The 26649-nt window shown below is 31.8% G+C and overlaps 1 protein-coding gene across 8 annotated transcripts in view; it reads right to left on the reverse strand.

Moving 5' to 3' along the window:
• NBEA (neurobeachin) overlaps window positions 1-26649 on the reverse strand; it is a 660252-nt gene that overhangs the window by 397650 nt on the left and 235953 nt on the right. For all 8 annotated transcript variants that reach the window (XM_079137358.1, XM_079137357.1, XM_079137359.1 and 5 more), the window contains 3 exons: window positions 20271-20439; window positions 18695-18790; window positions 9348-9786 (listed from right to left, as the gene is read on the reverse strand). In XM_079137358.1, the coding sequence (XP_078993484.1) occupies window positions 9348-9786; window positions 18695-18790; window positions 20271-20439 (704 nt within the window). The remainder of the gene's footprint in view (window positions 1-9347; window positions 9787-18694; window positions 18791-20270; window positions 20440-26649) is intronic.

Here is a 26649-nt window from a genome sequence, read left to right on the forward strand (position 1 = left end):
TTAAAATTTTCTGAACTTGAAATTATGTTGTTCAAATGATAAATGTGGATAACAATCAATTTAAAACTATGAACAAAAAAACTATTTTTCAACTGATAAATATCTATATCTCCTTGCAGTGAAGTCACCCTTCTCAAGTTCAAAAGCGCTGTGAACTTCATTTCACAAATACCTTCCAAGCATTACTAAATCATTACTGAATTTATTCACCTAGAAATTAGATATATGGGATATTTTTAAGCTCAAATATAATGCTTGAAAATTGATGACTAACAAAAATATCCAACTTGAAGTATGATTTTATTTTAAATTAAACCTTTATTTTTTTATTTATTTGTTTTTATGTGGTTCCGAGGATCAAACTCAGTGCCTCATGCATGCTAGACAAGTGCTCTACCACTGAGCCACAACCCCAGCCCTGAAGTATGATATTAATTGCATCTGTATTTTATTATTTTTCCAGGAAAAATCTTATTCAGTGTACAGGCTATGAGAAAGAAGTAATATTAAGAAAAATAAGTCACACAATGAGAGAAAAATGTGACTCTCCAAATCCTGCAATGGTGGCTTTATCAATAAAATGAAAAACAACACCAAATGCCTGCCTCAAAAAAAAAAAAAAAATTATCTGAATTAGATAGCCAAAGTGTCTAGATGTTTCACTTAATAGCAAGCTCAGCAGGATTTGGTAGTACAAAATGGAATATAAATATAGGAGGATAGTAATTCTATTAGTGACTTACAGATCTGCACTAGAATTCAATCTCTAAGAACGCCTCTCTGTGTTGTGTTGGGCACGTAAATCTCTCTAAGGTCCATTTTCTTTCCTGTTAAAATGAGACCTATGGTGTGTACTATATAAAATTCTACTGTTATAAAGCTAAAAGGAGATATGCATAGAAAGTACTTAGTCCACCACTCAGAATATTGTAAACTGGTTCTCACAATTGTTATCATTATTATGGCTCCCAAAGTACTGATGTATTGTGGGTCTACATGGGCAACAGTACTCAAATGTACTCAATAACAGTACTCAAATAATCCTGGAATAATCCTGTAATTACAAACAAAATCCTATGAGCAGTTTTTGGTGTCATATTTTTTAAAAATAATGACAAAGAGCACAATGTCCGTAAGGGAACAGTTAGGATGAGAGTGTGTACGGAAAATAGGTCACGTGAGAAAAGACTGAAAAGACTAGAAAATTATAGTAAAAAAGAAAAATTTTAGCAACTTTCAAATATTTGAAGGTATCTGATAAGAAACCAAAATGCCAAACGAGGGCTAACAGGAGGAAAAAGTGTCTCCTAACATTTATGAACTCCAATTTCCAAACACTCATGTGTTTAAATGACTAGCATGTCTACATGACAAAGGTCTGGCTAAGAGAAATGAGAAAGCAGATCTGACTGGTATTTCAGATTTTTTTCTGAATTTATAATTGTATGAATTTGTAAGGAATTTTCTCTCTGATTGTTTACCTAGAATCAGAAGATTGCACATTCTTGTCCTTAATGTCATTTTTTTCCACCAACACTACCCATTCCCTAACACCTTAAAAAATCCTCTGTCCTTAGCAGTCTATTTTATAAATAACTTGAACGTTAACTTTATTAAAGTGCTGATAACAAATTATTTACCTTTCAGAATATTACTCAGTATTTTCAAGTACTTACATATGAACATAAAGATTTTCAACTCTTGAGAACATCTTCTATCAGTTTGTTATTCAATATTTCCCCCTGGTAAATTATTCCATCTACATGAAGCTAATCTTACCAAAGAGTTTAAATACCCATTGCAGGTACCCATTTAGGATGCATAAATACACTAACACATATACAAATTTGGAAGGTACATACATTTTCTATGGTGAATATGTAAATTTTATATGAATTTCAAATAATATGGCCCCTAAAAAGGTAAGAACCACTGATCTAAACTAGTAAAGTATTTTGCTCTTCTTACAGATGTTATTCATACTGATGGATACCTATGAGTCCTCCACTGCACACACTTTACAACTGAATTTTTTTGATATCAAGAAGATTCTTTCTATGCTTTCCCACACAATTTCATACCTGTATCCTATACCTTTAAGACTGCAAACTACTAAAAAGTAAGTAATTACTTGATTCTACATATGATCTCTACATATCATAAGGTTGTAAAGGTTATCATCAAAACAGGCAAGTCAGGAAATATTTCAATCTATTTCACTTTTACAAATTTTTTTCACTGATTATATTTTTAATGCATTGACTGATACTTTACACATATGGATATTCCATCACTGAATTTATCCCAATTCCAACTAGAAATTTGGGGTATGGTCTTGTTCTTTAATTCACAGACCCATTTAATACATCTTCACGAACAGTGTGATGTATGAAGGCATGTTCTAGGTTCTGCAGATACAGTCAAGTATGGAACAATATTCCAGTCCTCATGGAACTCACATTCAAACAGGAAGAGCCATAAAACACAATGATATAAAGGAGTAAACACAGTATATCAGTTGGTATATGCTAAAATAAAACCAAAGCATGGACAGAGGTAAGGAATACTATTGAAAGAGTAGTTCAGACAAGACTGAGAAGAAAGTGATATCTGAGAAAACTGAAAGGAGTGAAGAAACAAGTCATGATGACACCTAGGGAAGAGTGTTCCACACAGAGGGAACAGCAAAATGGCTTGTGTAACTATAAGACTGAGCAACAGAGAACGTGAAAGATAAGAAGGGTTCAGATCACAGGACACTGAGGTATACTGTACAGACATGAGCTTTTACTCAGCATGGAATCAGAAGCCATTAAGCACTTACAAAAGAGGAATAAGACTGTAGCTTATAAAACTCTCATTCTAGCTGCTATGATGATAAACTTTAAGCAGGAACAAGGGTAGACTCTGGGGGCCTGTAGTGGAATATATAACAATATAAGAAAGGTGAATACTATAATAACACAAGAAAGAGAAGTCTGTGGGATCAGAATGACAAATGTAAACTGGTGGGAAGTGGGTCACCAGTTATATTAGCCAACACAACAGGATTTTCAGGACATGATGTGCATGTGAGAAAAGTCAGAGACAATGCAAAAAAATCTTTTCATTAAGGACCTGGAAGAGTTAATTGCCATTATGATAGGAAAGACTACAGTTGGAGCACAATGCCTATTAAGTTATTAATCATCCAAATAATGAGGCTGAATAAGAGAATGAATAGACAAGTCTCCAGTTTAGGAGCAGGTTTAGAATGAGATATAAATATCAAAACAATTAGCATGTAGATACTATTTACTGCTGAGAAGTGGATAAGATTGCCAAAGAAGTGAGTGCAAATATACAGAAGTGGACCAAGGACAGTCTTGGGTGGGGCGGGGGGGTCCATTAAAAACTTCTGCAAATTTTGTAAAAGCAAGAATACTACTTCATCTGTGTACTTCATAGTTTGTCCCAAGTACAAAATAAAATACAGAAGGAGGGGCTTCTAAAATAGGGACTCATTAAGCAAGGTGAATTTGTAATTATTTGTAGATCCATATAATAATCCTTTCCTTATTTCTGTATTCTCCCTCTTTTCTGTAACACTTATTGAGAGTTAACAGGTTAAGGAATCCAACTACACTAAGAAGTGTAGGGAATTCCAAGAAAAAGAGGATATGGCCATACCTGGGAGATACCAGAAAGGAATATATGGGCAGACAAAGTAACTGTGTAATACATTTCAAAAACTGCAGTTCCAAGTTATACACATGACCTTTCAGGGACATATGATGTGTATTATCAAGGAAGAATGACCTGGATCAAAAAGGATTGCTAGGAAATTGCCAAGTGAAGAAAAATGTGTGAAAAAGTTCCACAGTAAATCTTAGGCCAAGAGATACAAAGCAGCATAATAGGTCAAAGGAGCTACATATGAATCCTTATGGCTGGGGGAAGGTGAAGACTTTCTGTTCCAAACTAAGAATTCTTCCTCTATTATGTAAATAATAAGACATTATTTCAGAATCTTCATCAGTAATGTATTTAAGAAAGTTATCTCTGGCATAAATATAGAAAATCAATTTGGGATGAAGGGAGGACACCTGGAAATAGACAAGAATCTCAAGACAGAAGTAATCCACCTGAGAGTTGCTGATTGCCTAAGGTGAAGTAAAAACTTTTGGAATGGAGATGTATCTTTTTCTGAGATTGCGGTCTTTTAACCAAGCTCAAAAACAATGATTGTTCCTTTTTTTAAGCTAACCATAAAGCCTTCTAGAATTTTTGTAATGTAGGTAATTTGGGGGTCTGATGTTTTTATTGCTCTGATGTGTTTGTTCTTCTAGTATGCTTCTCTACTTTGTAAAATACTTGAAAATACCAACATGAAAAGGATAGGCAAAAAAATAAGAGTTTTAGTAAAGTACCTACAAAAAAGAGGTATTTTATACAGTTCCCTGAACTGTTTATGTCAGTGCTAGGAAAGACAAAGGCAACAACATTGGGGAAATAAGGATACAGCCAAACTTAGTAAAAATTGCATCTCCTGGCAATTGTCCTTCCAATACACATCCAGAACACTCAGCATAATAAAAACAGATTAATTACAGAGGATAGAAATATAAAATTTGAATTGTAAAGGTTGACAGATTTGGAATCAATTTGACTTACATTAACTACTTGATCTTTTAAGTAATACACTCAAAATACCTTTTTAAAAAAATACAAAGCAATATGAACAGAAAGCAAAGTCCTCAGAAGTAATTGTACTTCTTCACATTCTTACATAATTCTAAGGTTAAATAATGTAAGAAGATTCTATCAACTCTACTAACCATTCCTTTATTATTTACCCTGAATTTTCATTCTTAGTCTTAAAACCAAAGTTAAAAACCAGTGAAACTGGAGAAAAAATATTTACCCAAAGCTTATTTTTCAGATTTAATAATATGATACCTAAATAAGTTTTTTTTTTTTTAGTTTTACATTATTTACAAAATAGACTGTATTTCTGGATGTCCTTTTTTTAGAGCATGAAATACCTGAAGGCGAGATATTAAAAAGTTAAGGGAAAAAACAACTAATTTGGCTGAATATGCCGAACATAGTAATTCCAAAACAAGCAAGTTAATAAAATCAAAAAGGATGAAAAAAATTATGTAAGATTAACATATGTTAGCAAAAAAAAGCAACACAATTCTAAGAACTGTATAGTATCCCAGACTTACAATTTTTAAAAACCTAATGAAGTCTAAAATTATGTAGAAGCACACTGTCCCCCTCCCCTTATTTTCTCTATTGTTGAAAGTAAGGATGGTATTGGGACACCTTAGGAAATGAACAGAGCTCAAATCACAGATAAATACTAAGTTCTCAAGAGATGATACATGCATGTGAATACACAGGGCTAAATGTTTTCTTTAAAAGATAGGGCAAAGCTTAATTAGTTCTACAGAAAAGCTGAAAGTGATAGCTACCAATACATCAATAGTTAATAAACCACAGACCTATTTAGAAATCTATCCAAAGAGATAGTATTGAAGAACTTTGTAATTTGCAATGTGAATAATAAAATGAGATTATTATGCTTTCCTTGTAGAAACAAAACTATCATATTTCTCTTTGTCACACAGTAAAAGAATTTTGGAAACATTGTTCAAAATTGCATTTTCTCTATACATATCATGCTTCTCTATACATATTATGTTCCTATAGAACAATACTAGAGGATCTCTAGCATTTTACACTTCATATTACATTTCATAAATACATACACTCACTGTAATGAAAAGCACATAAATCTGCACAAATGATTAGAGGTAATAAAAGAAAAGGAATCATCACTTCCTACATATGTAAATGAGAACATTCATATAATCTTTCACATGTAATCTGATGAAATATCTAAGTCTATATGAAAAAGTTTATTTTAATTAAGTATAAATGTTCCAAAATTTGAGGTTGCAATTTACTTAATTAAAAAAAAATAAATAAAAACTTCAAAAACACTGAAATTCATTAATGTTCCATCCTGAGTCAGGAGAAACACCCTATTCTAGAACATAAGTAAACAGAATTCAAATTACATCAGTTGATTTAAGAACTTATTTCCAAACTTATGTTCTACCATAAGTACAATGACTACATTGTTAGCACATTTGCAATAGAACCAATAAACAGTTGGTTAACAAAAGTAAAATCACAGATGATTTCTACTGGGATAACGTAATATTATTAGGAAATATGACTTAGTCACAAAGAATCATGCAACTGAATATCTATTTTTCAGCTAAAGATAAAAATGAAAAATGCTTCAATGGTAGGGTAAAACCCATGATAATTCTGTTTAAAACAGGTATCAATCTGGACTTTCATTCTAAAGCCTGTCATTGTGGATCCTATTTTCAAGGAATTCAATCTGATGTTAAAAGACATGTCATAACTTGAATTTCAGACTTTAGTGCTTCAGAAATATGTTTATATTCCTCATAAAGTAATTATGGCTATCTTAAGACAGAAAAGGCAAATGGCAGCAATACACTGGAAATATAATTGAAAAATGCAGTGGTCCAGAAGCACTTGTGGGATGATGCCTCTGAAAAGCTGCTCAAAGCTTCAGAGTTTGAAGTTAAATTTTTGATGTTGTCACTCTCAATCTATTGAATGGCTGACAGACAATCAAACCCGTCTGGCTGGCTGGCAGCTCATTTTGCTGGCAGGTGGCAAACAATTAGACACACCAATTTGTGCCTCCTGATGACATTAAAGCATGAAACTAAGTTGTATGCAGGGCCTAGTGATTTGTGTGAAAGCATTTCAAAAATAATACTCTTTGCCTTGGCAACTCATTTCAGACTGCCACCTCCCATTATGGCTTTGAGCAGTGAAGACGACAGACTTGAGTTACGTGCAGTGCAAGGCCGCTTCTGTTCAATCCGTCATCAGTGCCCCCTGAGACCTCAATCCCCTCCTTTCATCAATATCACCTCATCATTTACATTTGATAGTACTTGAGCTACTGCATATATTAACTACACTGGAGACTCTTTCCCTAAAAAGAATTGAAATATGCTTTGTGCTCTTCAATTTCATTTCTACTTATGCACTTTAGAATAATGATTCCACTCCCATTGCACTTTGCACAAATGCTACCAAGAACAAATGAGGAGTTTTATTTTTATAAAGCAATATTCTCAAAAGTATAATAAATATTGAGTAGCTAGGAACATTGGCACTCAGGTGATTGCTTTAAGTTTTAAAGAAAAAAATTCTTAATAATAATCCAAACTAAAACAAAAATATTTTACTTAGTCTTTATTTCACTGAATTCTCCTATGAAAATCAATAATTCTCTGTATTTATCAGTTTGTATTTTAACACAATTTAAATATATAATTTAAGAAGGGATACAAAAATTAATGACCCTATATTAAATTATTGTAACTTTTATTTCTAGACATAGACTTATAGATATTCACAAGTACTTACACCTAAAGATATATGCTTAAACAAACTCCAAACAGACATACAAAGAGATCCTGGGAATATAAACTACATATATGAAATAGGGGACCATCCATGTGAAATGGCCTAAGGAACCTTAACTATATGAATGAACAAATGAATATAATGTTAAAACAATTAAAATTAAGAGAAAAATATTTGTCAATTTTTTATTCCCACCATTTTTCACTTTTTAAAAACTTTGACAGAGTACATTTAGTCTTATACGACAATTATTTGTAAACATCTTACTTCCTTATCACTGAAATTAAAAATTATTTTATTCATCTTTATAGCCAAGATGATACTTACTGCCTTATAGATTTACACAACAAATTTTCAAGGGATAGATGTTTAAGAGTTCTTAGGCACAGTTTAAAATCACATTTGTATATGAAAAGGATAATTCATTCTAACTGAATGATTCTATTGCTACACCTCTACCCCTATACTATAAAAACTTACCTTCTCTCTTTAGAACAAAGAAATTTGGCTACTTAAGAGAAGACAATATTGAATACAAATTAATATTTTGACTACATATTTGACATTCTAGTTTGACATTCTAAGAAACATTTGATTTCTTCACACAATCTTGTCTCTCTAAAACTAAAAACGCCTGCATGTCAATCACCACACACCCCCACGCACATATGTGAATTTTGGTATAAAATTTTTGGTATAAAATTTCGGTATAACAATTGTTTCAAAAATCAATAATGATATAATTCAGATGGTAAACCAAAGCATTCTTTAGTTTATACATCGATATGTAAACATTATTTGTAATACGTTCAATCTCAGTGGTCAAAGTTAAATACTACTAGTAATTAGTTGACTACCTAAAATATTTTCCTGATAGTGCACATGTTTTTAAATAATTAGATATAGTATATATGCAGATTCTTTAGTTCTAAAATATTTTATTCTCTTTCTTTATACTATGTTTTTTGGAGTAGGGGAGGCTGCTGGGGATTAAACACAGATGCATTTTACCACTGAGGTGTATCCCAGCCCTTTATTTATTTATTTTTTTATTTTAAGATGGGGTCTCACTAAGTTGCTTAGGACCTTGCTAAGTTGCTAAAACTGGCCTGAAACTTGAGATTCTCCTACCTCAGCCTCCTGAGCCACTGGGAGTGTGCCACAGAGTCAGGCTTGAACTATCTTTTTATTGTATATACAGTGCAACAGAAAAAAGGACACATTGTTTCTAACAAATTCTTTTAGTGATTTAATATTTAAATGCAGATATACAGGCCACATTGTAAATGGTTTAGATATCTAAATGCCAAAAATGCCTTTCAAGAATATTTACTTTTCAATACATGCCACAAGATATGGCTTCTTCACTGATACTAAAAATCCTGTACAGAAGAATATTTCATATGATTTTTCTTTTTTTAATATAATTCCAATTAAAATTTGAATTTTACTACTTAGAGTAAGCTATTAATATCCAAGACTTATTACAATATTTTATAATACTACAATGGAATTCTAGAACCAGAAGAGATCTTGGGGAGATTTTGTCTATTCTCTCTCTCCCACTTCATACATAAATCAAGAGAAAAATGACTCTCCCATGGTGCCATGGTCCCTTGATGATGAACTGTAACCAAAATCTGGGTTTTCCTATTTTGTATTCTATGTAATACTTATCATATCACTTTGAAACCCTTTTTCTGAATTCACAAAAATGTCCTATAAGAATCATCAGGTTGGTCTTTCTCTTTAATATTCTTTGTAACAGGAATCTACATTAATATAGTTTTTGAAGCCCTTCTACATTAAATAAAATTAACCGATTCTAATGTTCCTTCTACAAATAGAGTACTGTGAATAATAAATTCAATACCTACCTGTCAAAGGAATGAAACTGCATAGGAAGAATTGTTTGTGTCTCTCTCTTTAATGCTGGGTCTGGGTATGGGATAGGTTCAGGGCCACATTCTGCAATTTCAACTGGGGCAGCCACAAGACTTTTCAATATTTCCTTGACATTGATCCCTTTGGTCTGACTAATGCTAGATATGGATGGTGCAGGCTTCAACATTTCATTGGGATTTTCAGTTAAGCTCTCTTGTGATTTCTTCACCTCTGAAGACAAAGTGGATAAGAGTTCACTCATGGCATCAGGGCCTGGAGTCGTCTCTAATTCTGCCCCATTCAGGATGCTAGCCACTTGCTCCTCTCCAATTCCTGAATCTGTATGAGGAATTGAACTTTCTAGTTGAATATCTTCACCAGGGGTTGGTGTTTCTTTTTCCTTTATAGTGTCTGGAAAAGCAGCAGGTGTTTCTGTAATGAAAGAATTTAATTTTAAAAGTTTCACAAATGAAAACTTTGTATTATTAATTAAATGTTTTTGCGGTGGAATAAAGAAAATGAAGTATAAGAAACAAAAAATTTGCACAATCATAATTGTGCAAATACCACAACTCTGTTACATCATCCATATACATCTGTTGTTTTGTTCAGCAAACATCAAAATAACCCTGATTCTTTCAAAAATCATCTGAAGTTTTTAAACTAATGCCTTTAACAACATCAGGAAATTGTTTTCACAACAATTTCTTGAAGCATCTTATTAATGATTACATGAATTTCCCTTTTTATCTTTCATTTTCAGGTGCCAATCATGTTATTTTTAAGAAATATGACATTTTTATACCTTCTTTGGTATTTCAATAACCAATAACATAATGTCTGAAATATTTAGACCAAACACGTTTTTTAAAATTACGTAACACAAAATTCCAAAAAAAATGTAAAATGTGAACTAGTTCAAAAATAAATTAATTATAGAATAATGCTCAAGAACTTTGTATATGCCTTTATAATCATATTCTTTTTGAATAAATATAAACAATTTGCAAAAAATGAATCAGAAACATATCTGTAGATACGAAAATATAGATATCTTAAAAATATCAAATTCCTATCAAATCTAATTATATCAAAGTTTATAATATAAAGTTCTCCACATTACAAATCACCAGAATCTGCCTTAAAAATTATCTGATCTAGGTAAAGTGGATGTATGCAAGTCATCTTGAAGAAAATAAGATATCATAAGAGACAATGTATAACTTATTTGCATTTCCTACATAATGTAGATAAATCATTATATGTTAGCTATTTATATTTTTTATATTTAAGTATGTCCTTTGTTAAATAAGAAAAGCAGACTAATTTATAAAATCTCTTCAAAATTTCAAATCTGTAGGTTCTAAAAAACTTCTACTTTATTTTTGTTTTTATTTGTTTCTTTGTAGAAGAGTATTTGGACAAGAAATCTGGGGACTACCCAACAGGGTAATAGACAATCTTGAGTTCAGCAAGACACCCTGCAAACCTTTTGTGAGAGCCCTAGTGAGAACTCAGACAAATGCTATTTTGATGATACTATTGTTGGCAGGGAAACGTGTTGAAAGTTTTGTACCCACATACTAAGGGACTGAAGATAATGTGTTGGGACTTCTTTAGAAATAGGCTTGAATCTTTGGCCCTGTGGCTTAGACAGTTTTGTTAATCTCTTGAATGTAGATTAGTGGCATAACATTCAAATTTACTGAAATTGTGAATTTATTACTTTTTCCAGATTAATTTGAGAATAAATCTGCCAAGTTTCAAAAGCAAGAAGACTTTTATTCCCCTGATCTTTTGATCTGAATGATATTACAGATAGATTGATTGATTTAGGATAAAATAAAATCTTCATTTTATTTAATCTATCCACTGCCCAATACTCATTTCAATTGACTAAAAACACACATCTCTCAAAATAGACTGTTATGTTGCAGCTTTCCTTATATTTATTAAATAGGTTTCAGTTTTGTTTGTTTGCTTTTTAGTTTGATCAATGGCAAGAAGAAAAGATTAATCTGGGAAATACGGTAATAATATTCAAAGACTGAATGATCAAAGTGAAGAAGAGAGTAGATGGATTCTTTATTGTGTCGAATATTAAAAATTAAAATTATTGCAATAAAGTTTTAAAGACAATTTTAACAACACTTGTCAAGCACTAGAGAACAGAACAGGTAAGAGGTAAAGATAATAAATTGACTTTTTAAAATGGAACCTTATGAGAGAAGATTAAAATTTGAAATAATAACATTGGGAATAAAGGAGGAGGAAGAGGAAAAGAGAATTCCTATAATATATAACTTAAGATAAAATGGTAATATGCCACTGAGAAAAGAGGATAAATAGGAGGAATGTATAGGGGAAAAATTAATTATATTTTGAATCAGTCAGTCTGCAGAATCTCAGATATGTATATCTGTAAGCCAAGAGAAAAATAGTCATACACTTTAGAATCAAACCAAGGTGACAGTAGACACTTTGGAAGTTGATGAAATAACTGAAGAATATAGAATGAAAAGATAATATGTCTGAGGTGTTTTGTTCCACTACTAGTTACCTGAATTTATTTTGATGCACCTTTACACACACAGACTGCACATTTTTGAGAAAAAAACTGTGTAAAAATACTGAGAGAGCTGAACATCAGTGGTAACGTTTTCTATGACAACAGGATAGAGAATGGAATTTTTTCTAACTCTAATTAGAAAAATAACAAAAAGACAGTGTCATGGTTCTATGATGGGCTAACCTTTCTTACAGTATTTAATTATCAAAAGGTATAAGGCACATAATTTTGTCTAGTTCTTAGTTTAGCTGATTTATAGATTTGATCTAGAGTTTTGGCTTTATACTAACATGATCTCTAAAGATTTTTATTTATGGTGTGTTTTACATTACAAGCTACACAAAAACTTTAAACCTTTCAAGTCAGGTTAGACTGAAATATAAGTATTTCACTAGTAAAATATATCAGAAAATAGAATCTTTGATTTGGTGTTCACAAGCTCCCACATCCAAAGTTTTTGCCACCAACTATACAATTTTTTGCTTATCTGCTCAACTAATTGACTCTCAAAGAGCATTAAAATCTATAACATTAATGAGATATTTGGAACTGCAATATAAACATTGGTCTCTCAATTGTAAACACAATTGAAAGTTTACTAACACATTATTTACCATCATCCTACATACAAAACACAAAATATTAAATTGAATAACAAATACACCATTATGGTAACTTCACATCCATGTTAATTTTGTTGAAATAGTCACAAAATTCAAAACTTGAACCTTAATGGGCTAATATTTAATATTAGAATGTTTTCAAATAGTCAATCAAAATATTTACACAGCACCAAAAAATTCTTTTAATTTTATTTTTATTGAAACAATGATTTTTGAAAAGCAGGAATTTTTATATTTCAATAAGGATTCTATCAAATAAATATGTTTTGTAAAGCACACCCTGTGTTCCATGTAAATAAATAAAAAAGTCAGTGGAAAATGTTATAATAGTAACGGAAAACAAAAAAGATAAGTAGTCAAGAAGCCCACCTTAATTTCTAATTATGTATTGACAGCATTTACAGTGCAAGCTCTTACCTGATACCATAAATTTCAGCTTAGATAACTTACCTTTCCAGACTGCATCCCTGTGACACTAAACAAGTGAGTTTAATAGAAAGTTTGGCATAAGCAGAGAAAGAATAAGTGATTACACCTGTGCAGGTGATATTAATGACAGTGGGCTTGTAATTTTAATAGTTCTCACTGGTTTTTGTGGCAATAGCCCATGTCAGAAACATTACCAGCCTGAGTGATCTTAACCTTTAGAAGTACTCTGAATTCTTTGGATGTACATATTAATAATTTTTATCAAATTGGGGGATTTTTGATGTCAATAATTTTCAAATAGTCTTTCTGTCCCTATCTTTGTTTCCTTTCCTCAAGTACTTGCAGTATGTGTAATGTTTGTTCATTTATTGGTGTCTCAAGTTTGTGAAACACATTTTTTTAAAATTTATTCCATTCCTCAGACCAGATAACTAAAACTAACCTATCTTCAGATATGCTGATCCTTTTTTCTACCAACTCAAAATTACTGCCTAATTCCTCTAGTAAATTTTTCATTTACTTTAATTTCGACTATAGGATTCCTATTTTGTTCTTAATTTTTTAAATTTCTATCTCATTTTTTATATTCTCTATTTAGTAAGACAGCATCCTCATACTTTCAAGTTTTCAGAAAAGCTTTCCTTTAATTATTTGGACATAATCTGTAATAATTGGTTTAAGTGTCTGCCACCGCAGGGGTATTTTCCATCAACTATTCCCTCCTTTCCATGTCACCCTTATATTGACTATACTTTCCTATTTCTATGCTTGACTTACAATTCTTTTGTTGTTGTGGACATTTTAAATAATATAATGTGGCAATCCTGCAAATCAGACACCTCCCTCTTATTGTTTATTGGCTTTCCTAAACTAATTATGTAAAAATCTTTTCTATCACCTGAAGCCATACATCTCTGCTCCATTCCCCTGGTGGTCAGCTAATGATTTGACAGACATTGCCTTAAATGTACTAGACCAATCTCCCACTCTATGCTAGAGGCTCCCAGTGGGAGGAGGCATGCTTATAATGCTCCTACAGTTTAAAACAGCCTTAGACTGTACTTCTGTTTGTTCAGGGTCTCAAGATCAGCAAAGATGAGGGACTAGGCCCTTCTTAGGTCTTTCCTAGGCTGAGTACACTCCCAGGAATATGGTATCTCCTTCTCAGACTTACTAAGATGAGAGACAAGATTCTTTACCTCAACTGACACTATCACTTGAGGTAGTTATAATGTTAAGAAAATGACTGATGGTTTTTCCAACAAATGTCTGAGAGCTAGGGTTTTTAACGACCAAGCAAACTCTGGATCAGGACAAATAATAACAAACCTAGTAAATAAAGTTATTCAGGGAGCTTCTCTCAAACAGTTTAATGCTCTAGGGATGGAACTTTCCAAGGAACTCCAAATTGGTCTATTCCTTTACAGTTTCTGCTAGCTGTTAAGTTTTCACAGCTACTATGGTTGTCTGACTTTGGTTTTCAAGATACCACACAGTTAAGGAGAGTGAACAGCAGTATGGTGAGTTAAGTCACTACAAAGCTTGTTGATCTTGGAAGGGTTATGCAGGTTTTCTAGAATCGATATTGTTTGGATTGTTGTTAAGAATTTGGTTACTTTCCAGAGAACTGAAACAGTTGATTTTGAAAGTTTCTGCCAGTTATTTTTGGAGAAGTATTACTTTGGTGGTTCCTATTTCACTTATTCCTGTAAGTCTTACCTCCAAATTAAGCAAATTTTAGTGTAGCTTCAATTTTCACATTTTGAATAAATTATCAGTAAAGACTTATATAAAATATTCATACATAAATATTTTTTTTCTCTTGCCCTAGCCTGTGTGAACCTCATCTTTTCAAAGAATAAAATCCACAACTCCTTCAGAAATATACCATGCATTTCAGAACATAATATGGAGGAAACCATTAATTCTGATCATAAAATGTCAACATATGGTCCTAGGACTTTTCTTGAATTGCAGACAAAGATATAAAACCAAATACAGTATAACTCTAATGGTATCAGTTTGATAAGCCACAATTTGGCAATTATAATGGTTAGGACTTATGTTTTGAAATTCAGACAACTTGAATTTCACTCAAGACATTATCATTTATTAGCTTTGTGACATACAATGAATCATTTAACTTTCCTCAGCCTTATTCCTTTATCTGTAAAATGGGAATATAATCATAGAGGCAATTTATAATGATAATTCAAGAAAATTCAAGTATGAATAGTGTATAGCATTGTCTCACTATAAATTTTTGTACTTGCTGCTGCCATCAGTTTTAATGATTACCATCATTGTCATCATTACAAATGTCAGCATATCCTATCATAAAAGAAAGAGCCAAGTAATTCATCAGTTATTCCTTCATCTATAATCCCTTTCTCTCTCTCGCCTAGCACTGGTCCCTTTATCTATAGACCAACATCTTCTATTGAAAAAGAGTAAGTCCTCATTCACAAGTCTGCTTAATGTTTCCAGCCCTCAATGTACTCTGGATATTTCTCGTCCCCCATCTTTTTTTCTTTTTGAGGAATCATAATATAGGGCTCAGGGACTTACAGGACTGCAAGATAATAAATTTTTGTCATTAAATCTGCGATACTTTGACAAAGCAATAGAAAACTAATACAACACTCTGCATGTTTTAAAACCAGATCCTTCATGATTTGGTTACATGATTTGGTTCTTGTCTACCTATCTAACTCATGGAACGTATCTCTTTCCTTTATTATACTCTACCAACATGTTCCCGAAATGCACCAATCAATGTTTCTGAACCAGTGGCTCTTTTCAGGAATTTGCTTCCACTCACTGTCCCCATTGTAACTGAATTCATCCCTTGGTTCTCAGCATAAATGTCAACTCTATGAGAGGCATTCCCAACTACCAAACTACATTATATTTCTTATTTTATACTTTCTTATAATAACATAAAAATTTATTACTTAGGATATAGTAAGTTATTCAAATACATATTTAAATGTGTCATTTATAAAAGTGTATCTCCCTTACTAGACTATTAGCTTTGTGGGAATACAGACATTTTGTTCACTATTACATATTCTTAGTACCTAGCATGTAGCAGGAAACCATTAATTTATTCAGAAGACATAAACTGAAGGAATTATTGTTAACCGAATTGAAAGTCAACATAGTATTTTAATTTTACTAATAACGAAAACATACATAATATTTTAAGTATTTAAAGTTTTAAAAAATAATTGCTAGGAAAAAGCAATATGCTTTTTAGCCTTTAAATAACTGAAATATATAGTATATACAATATCAGTACTCAATAAGAGTTGCACAAAATTTTACTGGTAACAATGTAATAAAGTACTTATAAATTGTATCTACAGAATGGATTATTATTTACAACTTAAAAATTATTCTAAAAACAAGAGATCAAAAATTTGCAATGCTAATAAACTTCATATAAATAAACAATTTATTAAATATTAATTGTATTTCAAATTATACAATAAAATTGCGTGGTTAAAAAGTTTGTATTTAAAATACTGATATATTCTTATTTCCTTAAGAAACAATTCTAAAAGAAAAAGTATTAGAAAAAAGTTTATCAACATTTTTATGCTATATATAGTGTACATATTTACATTCTCACCCTTCAATAGTCTGCCCAGTTTGGCATATTATGACATATTTTTGTTTTGATAATTAATCTACTTTACTTTTTTTTCCTTGTTCCTATTGTACCTTACCTTCTTGTTGTTAGTTATATACTTGATTTTCTTCTACATTTTCCCATTACTGTTATATATTCTTTTAATTGATATGTGAAAGCCCTGTACTCATTAAGCCTGTTAACTTTTGGCATGTAAATATAACATTTTTTCCATTTGCATTTGTCTTTTACTTTTATTAATTTAGCCATGTAATGCCTTACATAAAGCCATATAGATATGTAAAACTTTTAGTCATATCTTTTACTTAACAGTTTCAGTCTTTGGTTTTAATGACTTAAAATGGCATTTCCAATAATACATATGTATTAATTTTAATTTTCTATAATTATGTTCACAGTTTCAGTCTTACCTTTAAATTTAACCACATAGAATTTACGTCATGCAATATATAACAATATATTAATTCCTTTTACAAATGGTTATGGCACTTGATAATCCTTTGCCAAATGATACTTCCATTTGATCAGAAAAGCTATATTTATAATATATGGAATGCTTACATATTACCATATGGAATGCTACAGTCTATTTTTTGACTTCCTATGCCATATGTCTATTCTTATATCAGTACATTATCTTAATTGTTTTATTTCTTGTCTTAATTCATTTAAATTCTTTTTATAAATTAGATCTACTCATATTTCCTACAGATCATAAAATAAAAGTATATATTTATTTGTAATTTCATCTAAATATTAATGTTCTTATTAAACTAACAAAAAGCTTTTATATCTTCCAGGACTTAGTTACAGTTAAGTTCCATGTCTCCATTTTAGCATGGTTATTAACTAAACATATTTTCAGGCTACCATGAATACTCACCTTTATAAAAATTGCTTAGTTCTCCCACTAGCTTAATCACTTACTTGAGAGATATTTTATTATAATTGCTTCTAAGCACCACGCAAGGACTAGAGATACAATGGTGAAAAGAGAGAGGTTCTATACAACATAGTACTGAAGTCCCAGCTGGAGCAATTAGGAAAAAAAAAAAAAAAAAAAGAAAAAAAAAGAAACAAAAGGCATCCAAGTTGGAAAGGAAGAAGTTAAATTATCTCTGATTACAGACGGCTTGTTTTGATATATAAAAAACACAAAAGCACCTATGCCATATAACAGCTTAATCACAAGAGAGAAATCCATCACATCCACCATCCCAGGAATTTTGTAGAGTGTGTACAAGAAAAATCTTTGGACTATCACAGATTTCTGCCTATTACACAGCCACTAAAGTCTTGTTAATAGTACTCACAGAAATTATCATTTGAAAGATATTCTCATTTTTCATCTTTAAAATTTCAATTTGGTTCTTTTACTTTGTCTTTTAGTTCTACCCTCATTATGCTCACTTATCCTTTTAAATTGAAAAACATCCTGAACATATGTATAAGGGCTATTTTAATGTCCTTCTCTGATAATCTACCATTTCTGTTGTTTCTGAATCTGCTCCCATTTGTAGAATTTTTTTTTTTCTGTTTATGTACCCCTTTTTCCAACCTCTTTACATTGCTTAGTAATATTTTCTTGGATGCGTAGTATTTAATTTATGTTTTCTGGTGAAGAATTGTTTGCATTTCTTTAAAGAGTATCGGAATTTTGGTCTGACTGGAAGCTAAATAACTTATAGATCAGTGTGATGTTTTAAGTCTTGTTTTTAAGCTTTTTTCTAGTGAGTCTAGAGTAGCCTTCATTGTAGGCTAATTAAAGTTACACTATGGTGTGACTCTTCTGCAATATATAGTATATTCCACCATTGTGTATATTAAAGTACATAAAATTAGGTAACCTCAATTTGCAGATGATACTTAAAGAAATATAATGGAATACAAGTACAAATACTACATCACTTTGTTCTCAATTGCCAGGCATAAATATAACATAGTGTATCTCCATGAAACCTGAGGCATATACTTATTTATAAACAATGACATCAGGAATATTTATTTTATAACCACTCATGAAATAAGAATACCAAACAGGTCAGGAGATGAGGTCAATATTACCTTTGTAAAATGAGTGGGCAAAGCTCTGCTCAGGAATTAACTTGGCAAGGAATCCATGGTTCAAACTTGGATGAGGGATAGATGGTATGACCACAACTGTGGAGAAAATCATGGAATCAAATTTGAGGAAGCATGTAACAACCTGGAACATGGCCCACTGAAGATCCATGACAATTCTATATTACTGCAACATGCAAACAGTACTGGCAATAAAGAATGTACCTCTGAAGAGAAGAAAGAGGTTAAGAGAGTCATATACTCACTATGAGCAATTTCAGCAACACACACAGAGACATACAAATACACAAGAAAATCAGAACCAGAAGGTTTAGTATACTATCGCACATTTTATACAGCTATAACAGATATGAACACATTAAAAAATAAAGAAAAATGTTAAGATGATAAAGTTTTAGTGTCTTAAATTGTGAAAAGACAAACTAGAATGAGATGATAATGTTCAACTGGTAGAATAAAATTAAAAGTGAAACTATATTACAATGAAATCATCTCATGTTTATATGTCAAAAGGAAACATAACATACAAAAGCAAAATAGTATGACTAAAATATAATCCTTATCTCCACAAGAGCAATGAAAGATAAATAAGATCTGATATGCTCATGGAAAACAAGATGCAGAGATTTGACCACTAATTTCTACTCACTTTATAAAAATATCCTTTTAATTTATAGATCATATGTGATTATTAAGGAAAGGCAATTTCAACTAAAAATTAATCCCATGACACATGAAACAACTACTGAGTTATCAAGGTTACACTGCAAACAACAGAGAAATAACCTTGATATAAACACCTGGTGGGAAATGCAAATAACTGAAAGAACCCCATAGTATTAAAATATTATTTGTCAGAAAATGTGGTTATTGTTTTCAAGCAGAGTAGGTAAAGATAATATAAGAACTTCTGTAAAATGAGTGTGTTTTGGAAATGATCAAGACAACATAACCCAAGATGGTTCATTATTGTCTATGACGTTCTCTCTCCACAAATCTTTGATTTTAGTTGAGGCCACTTTGTAAAAATTTTGTACAACCAGATTGTACAAAATTTAAAACATATGTTTGCATATTATGAATGATAGACTATTTAGATACTAAAATAGCTGTATACAGCAAGAAGAAAGCAAGATAGAGAAGGAAAGGAGTGAGGGAAGTTATTTTTGGAGCTTGGCTATAAAGATTTATATTTTGGCTTATTCTTGGTCTTGAACAACTCTATAAGGACCTCTTATTTTCGTGTTTCTAAAAGTTAAAGAAGAAATGTTTTAAAAGTCTGAGTCACATGCATATTAAATAGTGCTATAACTAAGTGATTTTATTATTAATAAATGGGAAACAGCAGAGCCAAAACTGCACTGATAAATACAGCAAATATTACAAAAATATCATTCATACATTTTATGGAACTAAAATATTAAATTGGCATTTATATGCCAATCATATATAATTATTTAAGATGAGTATGAATAAGTCCAGTTTAAATATGGATGTAAAAGTGAAAAAAAAGAGAAATAAATGATGGTGAAAAATAAAACAAAAAAATATTAAGTACCTGTACTTGTTGGTGAATTTATTTCTTGTCTGATGTTTCTACCTGGTTGGCTTCCAGTTCTTGCAGTCTCTCTCTGGGGTTCTAATATGTCACGATACTTTGATACCATCAGAACCGAAATGAAGTAAACAACAGCCAGAGCTAAGAACTGTGCCTGCTTACTGTCATCCTGTGTAGAATGAAAAGGCAGTTGGACACTCAAAATTGTATATTAAAATATAAGCAACTACTACTATTTTATTTTCTTTATGGAGACAAATGATACTTAATTTAAATTAAAACCTGCTAAGCATATATTGTTACTTATTATCAATTAAACATAAAGATAAAATTCCAAAGATGTATCACCTGAGTTATAGGTTAAAATGTAATTTTAAAAAACTAAAATGTTGAAATTTTGTTAAATATGACATAATTTTATCCTTTGATCTCTTTACCATTTTTATTTATAGTATTTCATATATACTATTTGTAATATAGTATATGTGTTTATAAAATATGCAGGTGGCACAAAATTGAAAGGAATAATTTAATGTCCAGAATTTTAAAAAATCAAGAGTTTTAAATATTATAACTGAATTAAATTAACAAGATAAAATTACAGGTGAAACACATATATAAAATTTTAATACACTAGGACCTGAGCAAGAAAATATATTGAGTACATACTGGGGAAAATATAAACAATAAGAGAGCTTAAAACATGAATTTTATACACGTTAGATATGAATTAGAATGGTGACATGGTAGCTTTAAAAAAAAGCAAATTCAATCTTTGCATTAAATAATAAAAAGTAATAATCCAATTATTCTGCACATGAAAAATGACCTATAAAACACCACAAATATTTGAAGCTCCTCATTTCAAAACCTCAATGGTAAAAGGGAATTTTTCCAGAGGAGAACAGCAAAGTGACAGAGTGTTTAAAAAAAAATGGGTCACGTTAGTTAAGGAGATAATAGTTTTAAAAAGCAGACTTCAGTCTAGTAAAAAAGACAACTTTGTAATGGGTTTTCTTTCCAAAATTATAAAAAGACTGCATGTAACCTTGAGAGCTCTATTCAAAAAGCTTAGATAACCATCTTTTGGGGAATTATGGTTGGAAGGGTAATTTATATGACCTCCAGTACCACTTACCATTAGACTTGTATCTAAAGAATCAAATGCAAATGCTTATAAAATCTTCTGTATAAGCCAAGTAAAAGTGATACTTGCAAAAACAAATTTTTAAGTAGAAACCATGGTCCACAGATAACAGGTAAAAAAAAAGACAAGAAAAACAAGCATGCAATCATTTCTACTAACATCATAAATAGGTATTTTAGATTTGTTACTTCATTTAAGCACAGCAAACAAGATTCAGGATTTATGTGCATTTATCAGAAAAGAAAGCAAACAAGAAATAGTTATTAATGGTTTGATGTTGCAAAACAATTAGCACAGCTAATGAAGAAATTGACCAAAATTGATAAAATGTGTTCTAAAATAGTATGACTGAGGGTTTTAAATGCTACAGGTGACAAATAGCTTTTCTAGAGTTGCAGTTTCTTAGGAAGTGTTTAAAATGTGTTTTTCTTGCATTACAGTGCTGATGGGATAAACACAGAAGGAACAAAATCAAACACGTAGGCAGTAGTTACCACAAAGGAAAATGAAATGCAATCAAGCTAATAAAAGATACCATCAAGAATGATTTCCTACACAGCTCAACCTCTGATAGATGTTATTTTGCACAGACGTCTATATTTCCACAACAGGAAACAGCACCAGGCAGTAGCAGGCATTCAACAAATATGTGTGGAATGAATGAATGAATGAATTTCAACAGTGAAGTTGTACAGCTGTAAATAAAAGAAACTGAACCATGGTAGCAGTCAACCTAAAACTCTCTCTCAGGGTATTAAGACCTTTTTTTTTTTTTTTTTTTTTTTTTTAAATTCAGGTCTTTAGGCCAATTGTGCTGCTTATTTGTACTTCTGTCTTTGAAAATGAAGCCTAATAAACACAGAAGCTAAACATCAGGAGAATGACTAAATTTTTATAGAGATTTGTTCACTAGCTTAGGTATTTTTATTAAGACAAGAACTCTTATGTTTTTCCCTTCTGCTTTAATAAACAAATCTCTTTTGATCAGTCAGGGTGGCTCACACCTGTAATCCCAGTGACTCTGGAAGCTGAGGTTGGAGAATTTTAAGTTTGAGGGCCTCCTCTGCAATTTGAGTCTGGGCAACTTGGTGAGACCCTGTCTCAAAACTTTTTTGTACCATGCCTCTTTTACAGTTTTCTTTCTTGTTGCATTCAAGTTTTATGGTCTTTCAGTGCTGAATAATACTCTAATCATATACCAGTTGGCTGGCATGTGGTTTATTTCTAGATGTGGGCTATTTTGAATAAGGCTGCCAGGTACATGGTATGCAAGTCTTTTGTGCAAAGGTATGTTTCATTTCTTTTGGGTGTTTTCCTAAGAATGAAAATGTTAGGTCATATGATGATTACATATGACCTGTTGAGGAACTCTCAAACTGTTTACTCACGTGGAAGCCCTATTTATGTTCCTGCTGGCAATGTTTGAGAGTTCCAATTTCTGTATATCATTGCTATCACTCGTTATTTTCTGTCTGTTATGATTCTGGAATGTGTTGTGGTATCTCACTGTGGTTTTGGTTTGCCTTTTTTTTTTTATTAAAAGAGAAATATATTGTTCTGTGATTGATAGAATTATCATTTAAAAAATGTTCTTTTCAGTTCTACATAACAGAAACTATTTTGATATACTTCTACAAATATGGAATATATCTTATTATAATTAGGATCCCAGTCTTGTGGATGTCTACTATGTTGAGATTCACTGTGGTGTATTCACAAATGTACACAGGAATGTGATGTCAGATTTTTCCATGGTCTTTCCCATTCCCAGCACCCCCAACTTCCTTTCATTTCCCTTTATCTAATCCAATGAACTTCTACCCTCCCACCCCTGCTTGTTATGGGTTAGCATCCACATATCAGAGAGAACATTCCACCTTCGTTTCTTTGGGATTGGCTTATTTCACTTAGCATGATAGTCTCCAGATCCATTCATTTACCAGCAAATGTCATAAAGTCATTCTACTTTATAGATAAGTAATATTCCATTGTATATATAAACCATATTTTCTTTATATATTCATACATTGATGGCATCTGAGTTGGTTCCATAGCTTAACTACTGTGAACTGTGCTGCTATGAACATTGATGTGGCTGCGTCACAGCAGTATGCTGATTTTAATTCCTTTGGATATATTCCAAGGAAGATAACTGGGTCAAATGGTGGCTCCATTCCTAGTTTTCTAAGGAATCTCCATGCTGCTTTCCAGAGTGGTCACACCAATTTGCACTCCCACCAGCAATGTTTCAGTGTACCCTTTCCCCCACATCCTCTCCAACATTTATTGTTACTTATATTCTTGATAATTGCCATTCTGAAGGAGTGAAATGGAATCTCAGTAGTTTTAATTTGCATTTCTATAATTCCTCAGGTGTTTAATATTTTTTCATATTTTTGCTGACCAATCATATTTCTTCTTTTGAGAAGTGACTGTTTTCTTCCTTTGCCCATTTATTGACTGGGTTATTTCTTTTTTGGTGTTAAGCTTTTTGAATTTTTTTGTACATTCGTGGTGCGGATGGCAAAGATTTTCCCCCATTCTGTAGTCTCTCTCTTCACACTCTTGATTGTTTCCTTTGCTATGAAGAAACTTTTTAGTTTGATACTATCCCATTTATTGGTTTGTTTTTTTTTTTTTTTTTTTTTTTTTCTTACACTTTAGGAGTCTTGTTAAGGAAGTTGGTTCCTAAGCCAACATGTTGAAGTGCTGGGCCTACATTTTCTTCTAGTAGTTACAGGGTTTTTGATCTAATATCTAGGTTGATACACTTTGAACTGAATTTTGTACAGGGTGAAAAACAGGAGTTGAATTTCATTCTACTACATAGGGATTTCTAGTTTTCCCAGCACCATTTGTTTTAAGAGGCTATCTTTTCTCCGATGTATGTTTTCAGTGCCTTTGTCTAGTAAGAGACAACTGTATTTATGTGGGTTTGTCTTTGTGTCTTTTTTCTATTCCATTGGTCTTCATACCTGTTTTGGTGTCAATACCATGCTGTTTTTGTTACTATACTTCTGTAGTATAATTTAAGGTCAGTATTGTGAATGCCTCCAGTTTCACTTTTTCTCACTAAGAATTGTTTTGGCTATTCCAGGCCTGTTATTTTTTCAAATACATTTCGTGACTGCTTTTTCTATTTATGTGAAAAATGTCATTGGAATTTTGAGGGGATTATGCATTAAATCTGCATAGCACTTTTGGTAGTATGGCAATTTTGACAATATTAATTCTGCCTACCCAAGAACATGAAAGATCTTTTCTTTTTCTAAGGTCTTCTTCAATTTCTTTCTTTAGTGTTTGTTTAGTCAGCTTTTTTTACTGCTTCAACTAAAAGTCCTGACCAGCACAACTGTAAAGGAGGAAAAGTTTATTTGGGGGCTCACTATTTCAGAGGTCTCAATCCATAGACAGCAGACTCCATTCCTCGGGGCTCAAGGTGAGACCTAACAGCATGGCAGAAGAGTGCGGCAGAGGGAAGCAGCTCATAAGATGATCAAGAAGCAGACAGAGAGAGAGAGAGATCTCTCCACTTGCCAAATAAAATTATATAACCCAAAGTCATGCCCCCAATGCCCCACCTCCTCCAGCCACACTCCACTTGCCTTCAGTTACCACTCAATTAATTGCATCAAGACGATTAATTCACTGATGGGTTAGGGGCCTGGTAACCCAATCGTTTCTTTTCTGAATCTTCTTGCACTGTCTCATGTGTGAGCTTTTGGGGGACACCTCACATTCAAACCATAACAGTGTTCTATAGTTTTCATTGTATAGGTCTTTCATTTCTTTTGTTAGACTGATTCCCAAGTTGTGTGTTGTGTGTTTATTTTAGGCTACTATGAATGAGATAGTTTTCTTCATTTCTCTTTCAGTTGAGTCATCACTGGTGGATGGGTTTGACTTTATTAATAGCTAAATAGTGTTGAACATCTTTTTAAGTGCTTTTAGTCATTTGTATACATTTTCTCTACATTTTGTAGAGGTTAAAAAGCTTTTAATTCTAATGAAATCTAACATGTACTCAATGTTACTAATATATAATTATAGTTTATATTTTTATATATTACATTCATGGGAATTGGGTTCTCAATGACAGTATCTTCTAACTTTTTTTTAATAAAAATGACCACTAGTTTTGACAGTTTTTCCTTTAGTCTTAGAATACAAAATGTTTGAAAAAGAATTTTTAACTGAGATCAAATTTACAATGAAGTGTTAAATATAGACTTTTATGAGTTTTGATAACTGTAAATATTTATGTAACTATCACCCATGCCAATTCAAGGGTTTTGAGAAAAAGGGTTTGGTTTATTGCTTTGTTAGCAAAAGAGAAGCACAGGGGACTCCAGTCCTAGAGGCTGTGATTCTGCCCATCAGAAAGAACAGAAGGTTTTTAAAGAAGATATTCAGTCCAGGTGTTCCCTGTGGGTGGTGGTGATTCACTTGTTAATTTGGCCATTTCTTAGATCTTCTGGTGCCATCCCAATTCAAGTCTGAATTTCTTGTTTCCTATGGTGGATGTGGTCTATGATAGGAAATAAGTAATCCAGTTCTCCAACCCCATGTTAGGGAGTGGGAGAGGGAGAAGAGGAAAGGAAAACATGTCCATTTTAAAATAAGCCTCAGTGGCAGAGCAGCAAGGGCTATATTCAAATCATGAGGTGTTAAATAACCACAAACAAATTCAAAGAACAGAGCACTTTCATTTACCTAAAAATTCTGCCATCCCTCTTTTCTGTTAATTCCCTCAGTTGCCACTGTCATTCTGATTTTTGTCCCTCTTACTTTAGTTTCTCATATTCTGGAGCCTCATATAAATTGATAACAGCATTTACTTATTTGCATTTGGTTCAGGTTTCTGACTTTGATCCAGTTACTATATGTTCTATTATTCCATTATTATTGCTTGCTGAATTCCATAATATATTCTGTGAAAATGTCTTTTAAATGTCATATATTATTATGATTCTTTTTATAGTAAACATCCATAAAAGCAAATACATGGTAATGGAGATATTTATGTTTGCCAAGAGCTGGGCATGATGGTGGCTGAAAGGAATGGACAGCTATTGCTAAAGATGTGTTCAATCCCCAGTACAGAGAGAAAGGGGTTGGGGTAGGGGGTTCAATAAGTAATATAATTAATGAACCCTGAAATTCTTTTAAAAACTTAATGTGTTAACCAAGGTGATAGAAAACCTTCTCATTCAATTTTTTTAAAGATTAAAA

The sequence above is a fragment of the Sciurus vulgaris genome, assembly GCF_902686455.1.
Source record: "Sciurus vulgaris genome assembly, chromosome: 4".
In the NCBI taxonomy this organism is placed as follows: Eukaryota; Metazoa; Chordata; class Mammalia; order Rodentia; family Sciuridae; genus Sciurus; species Sciurus vulgaris.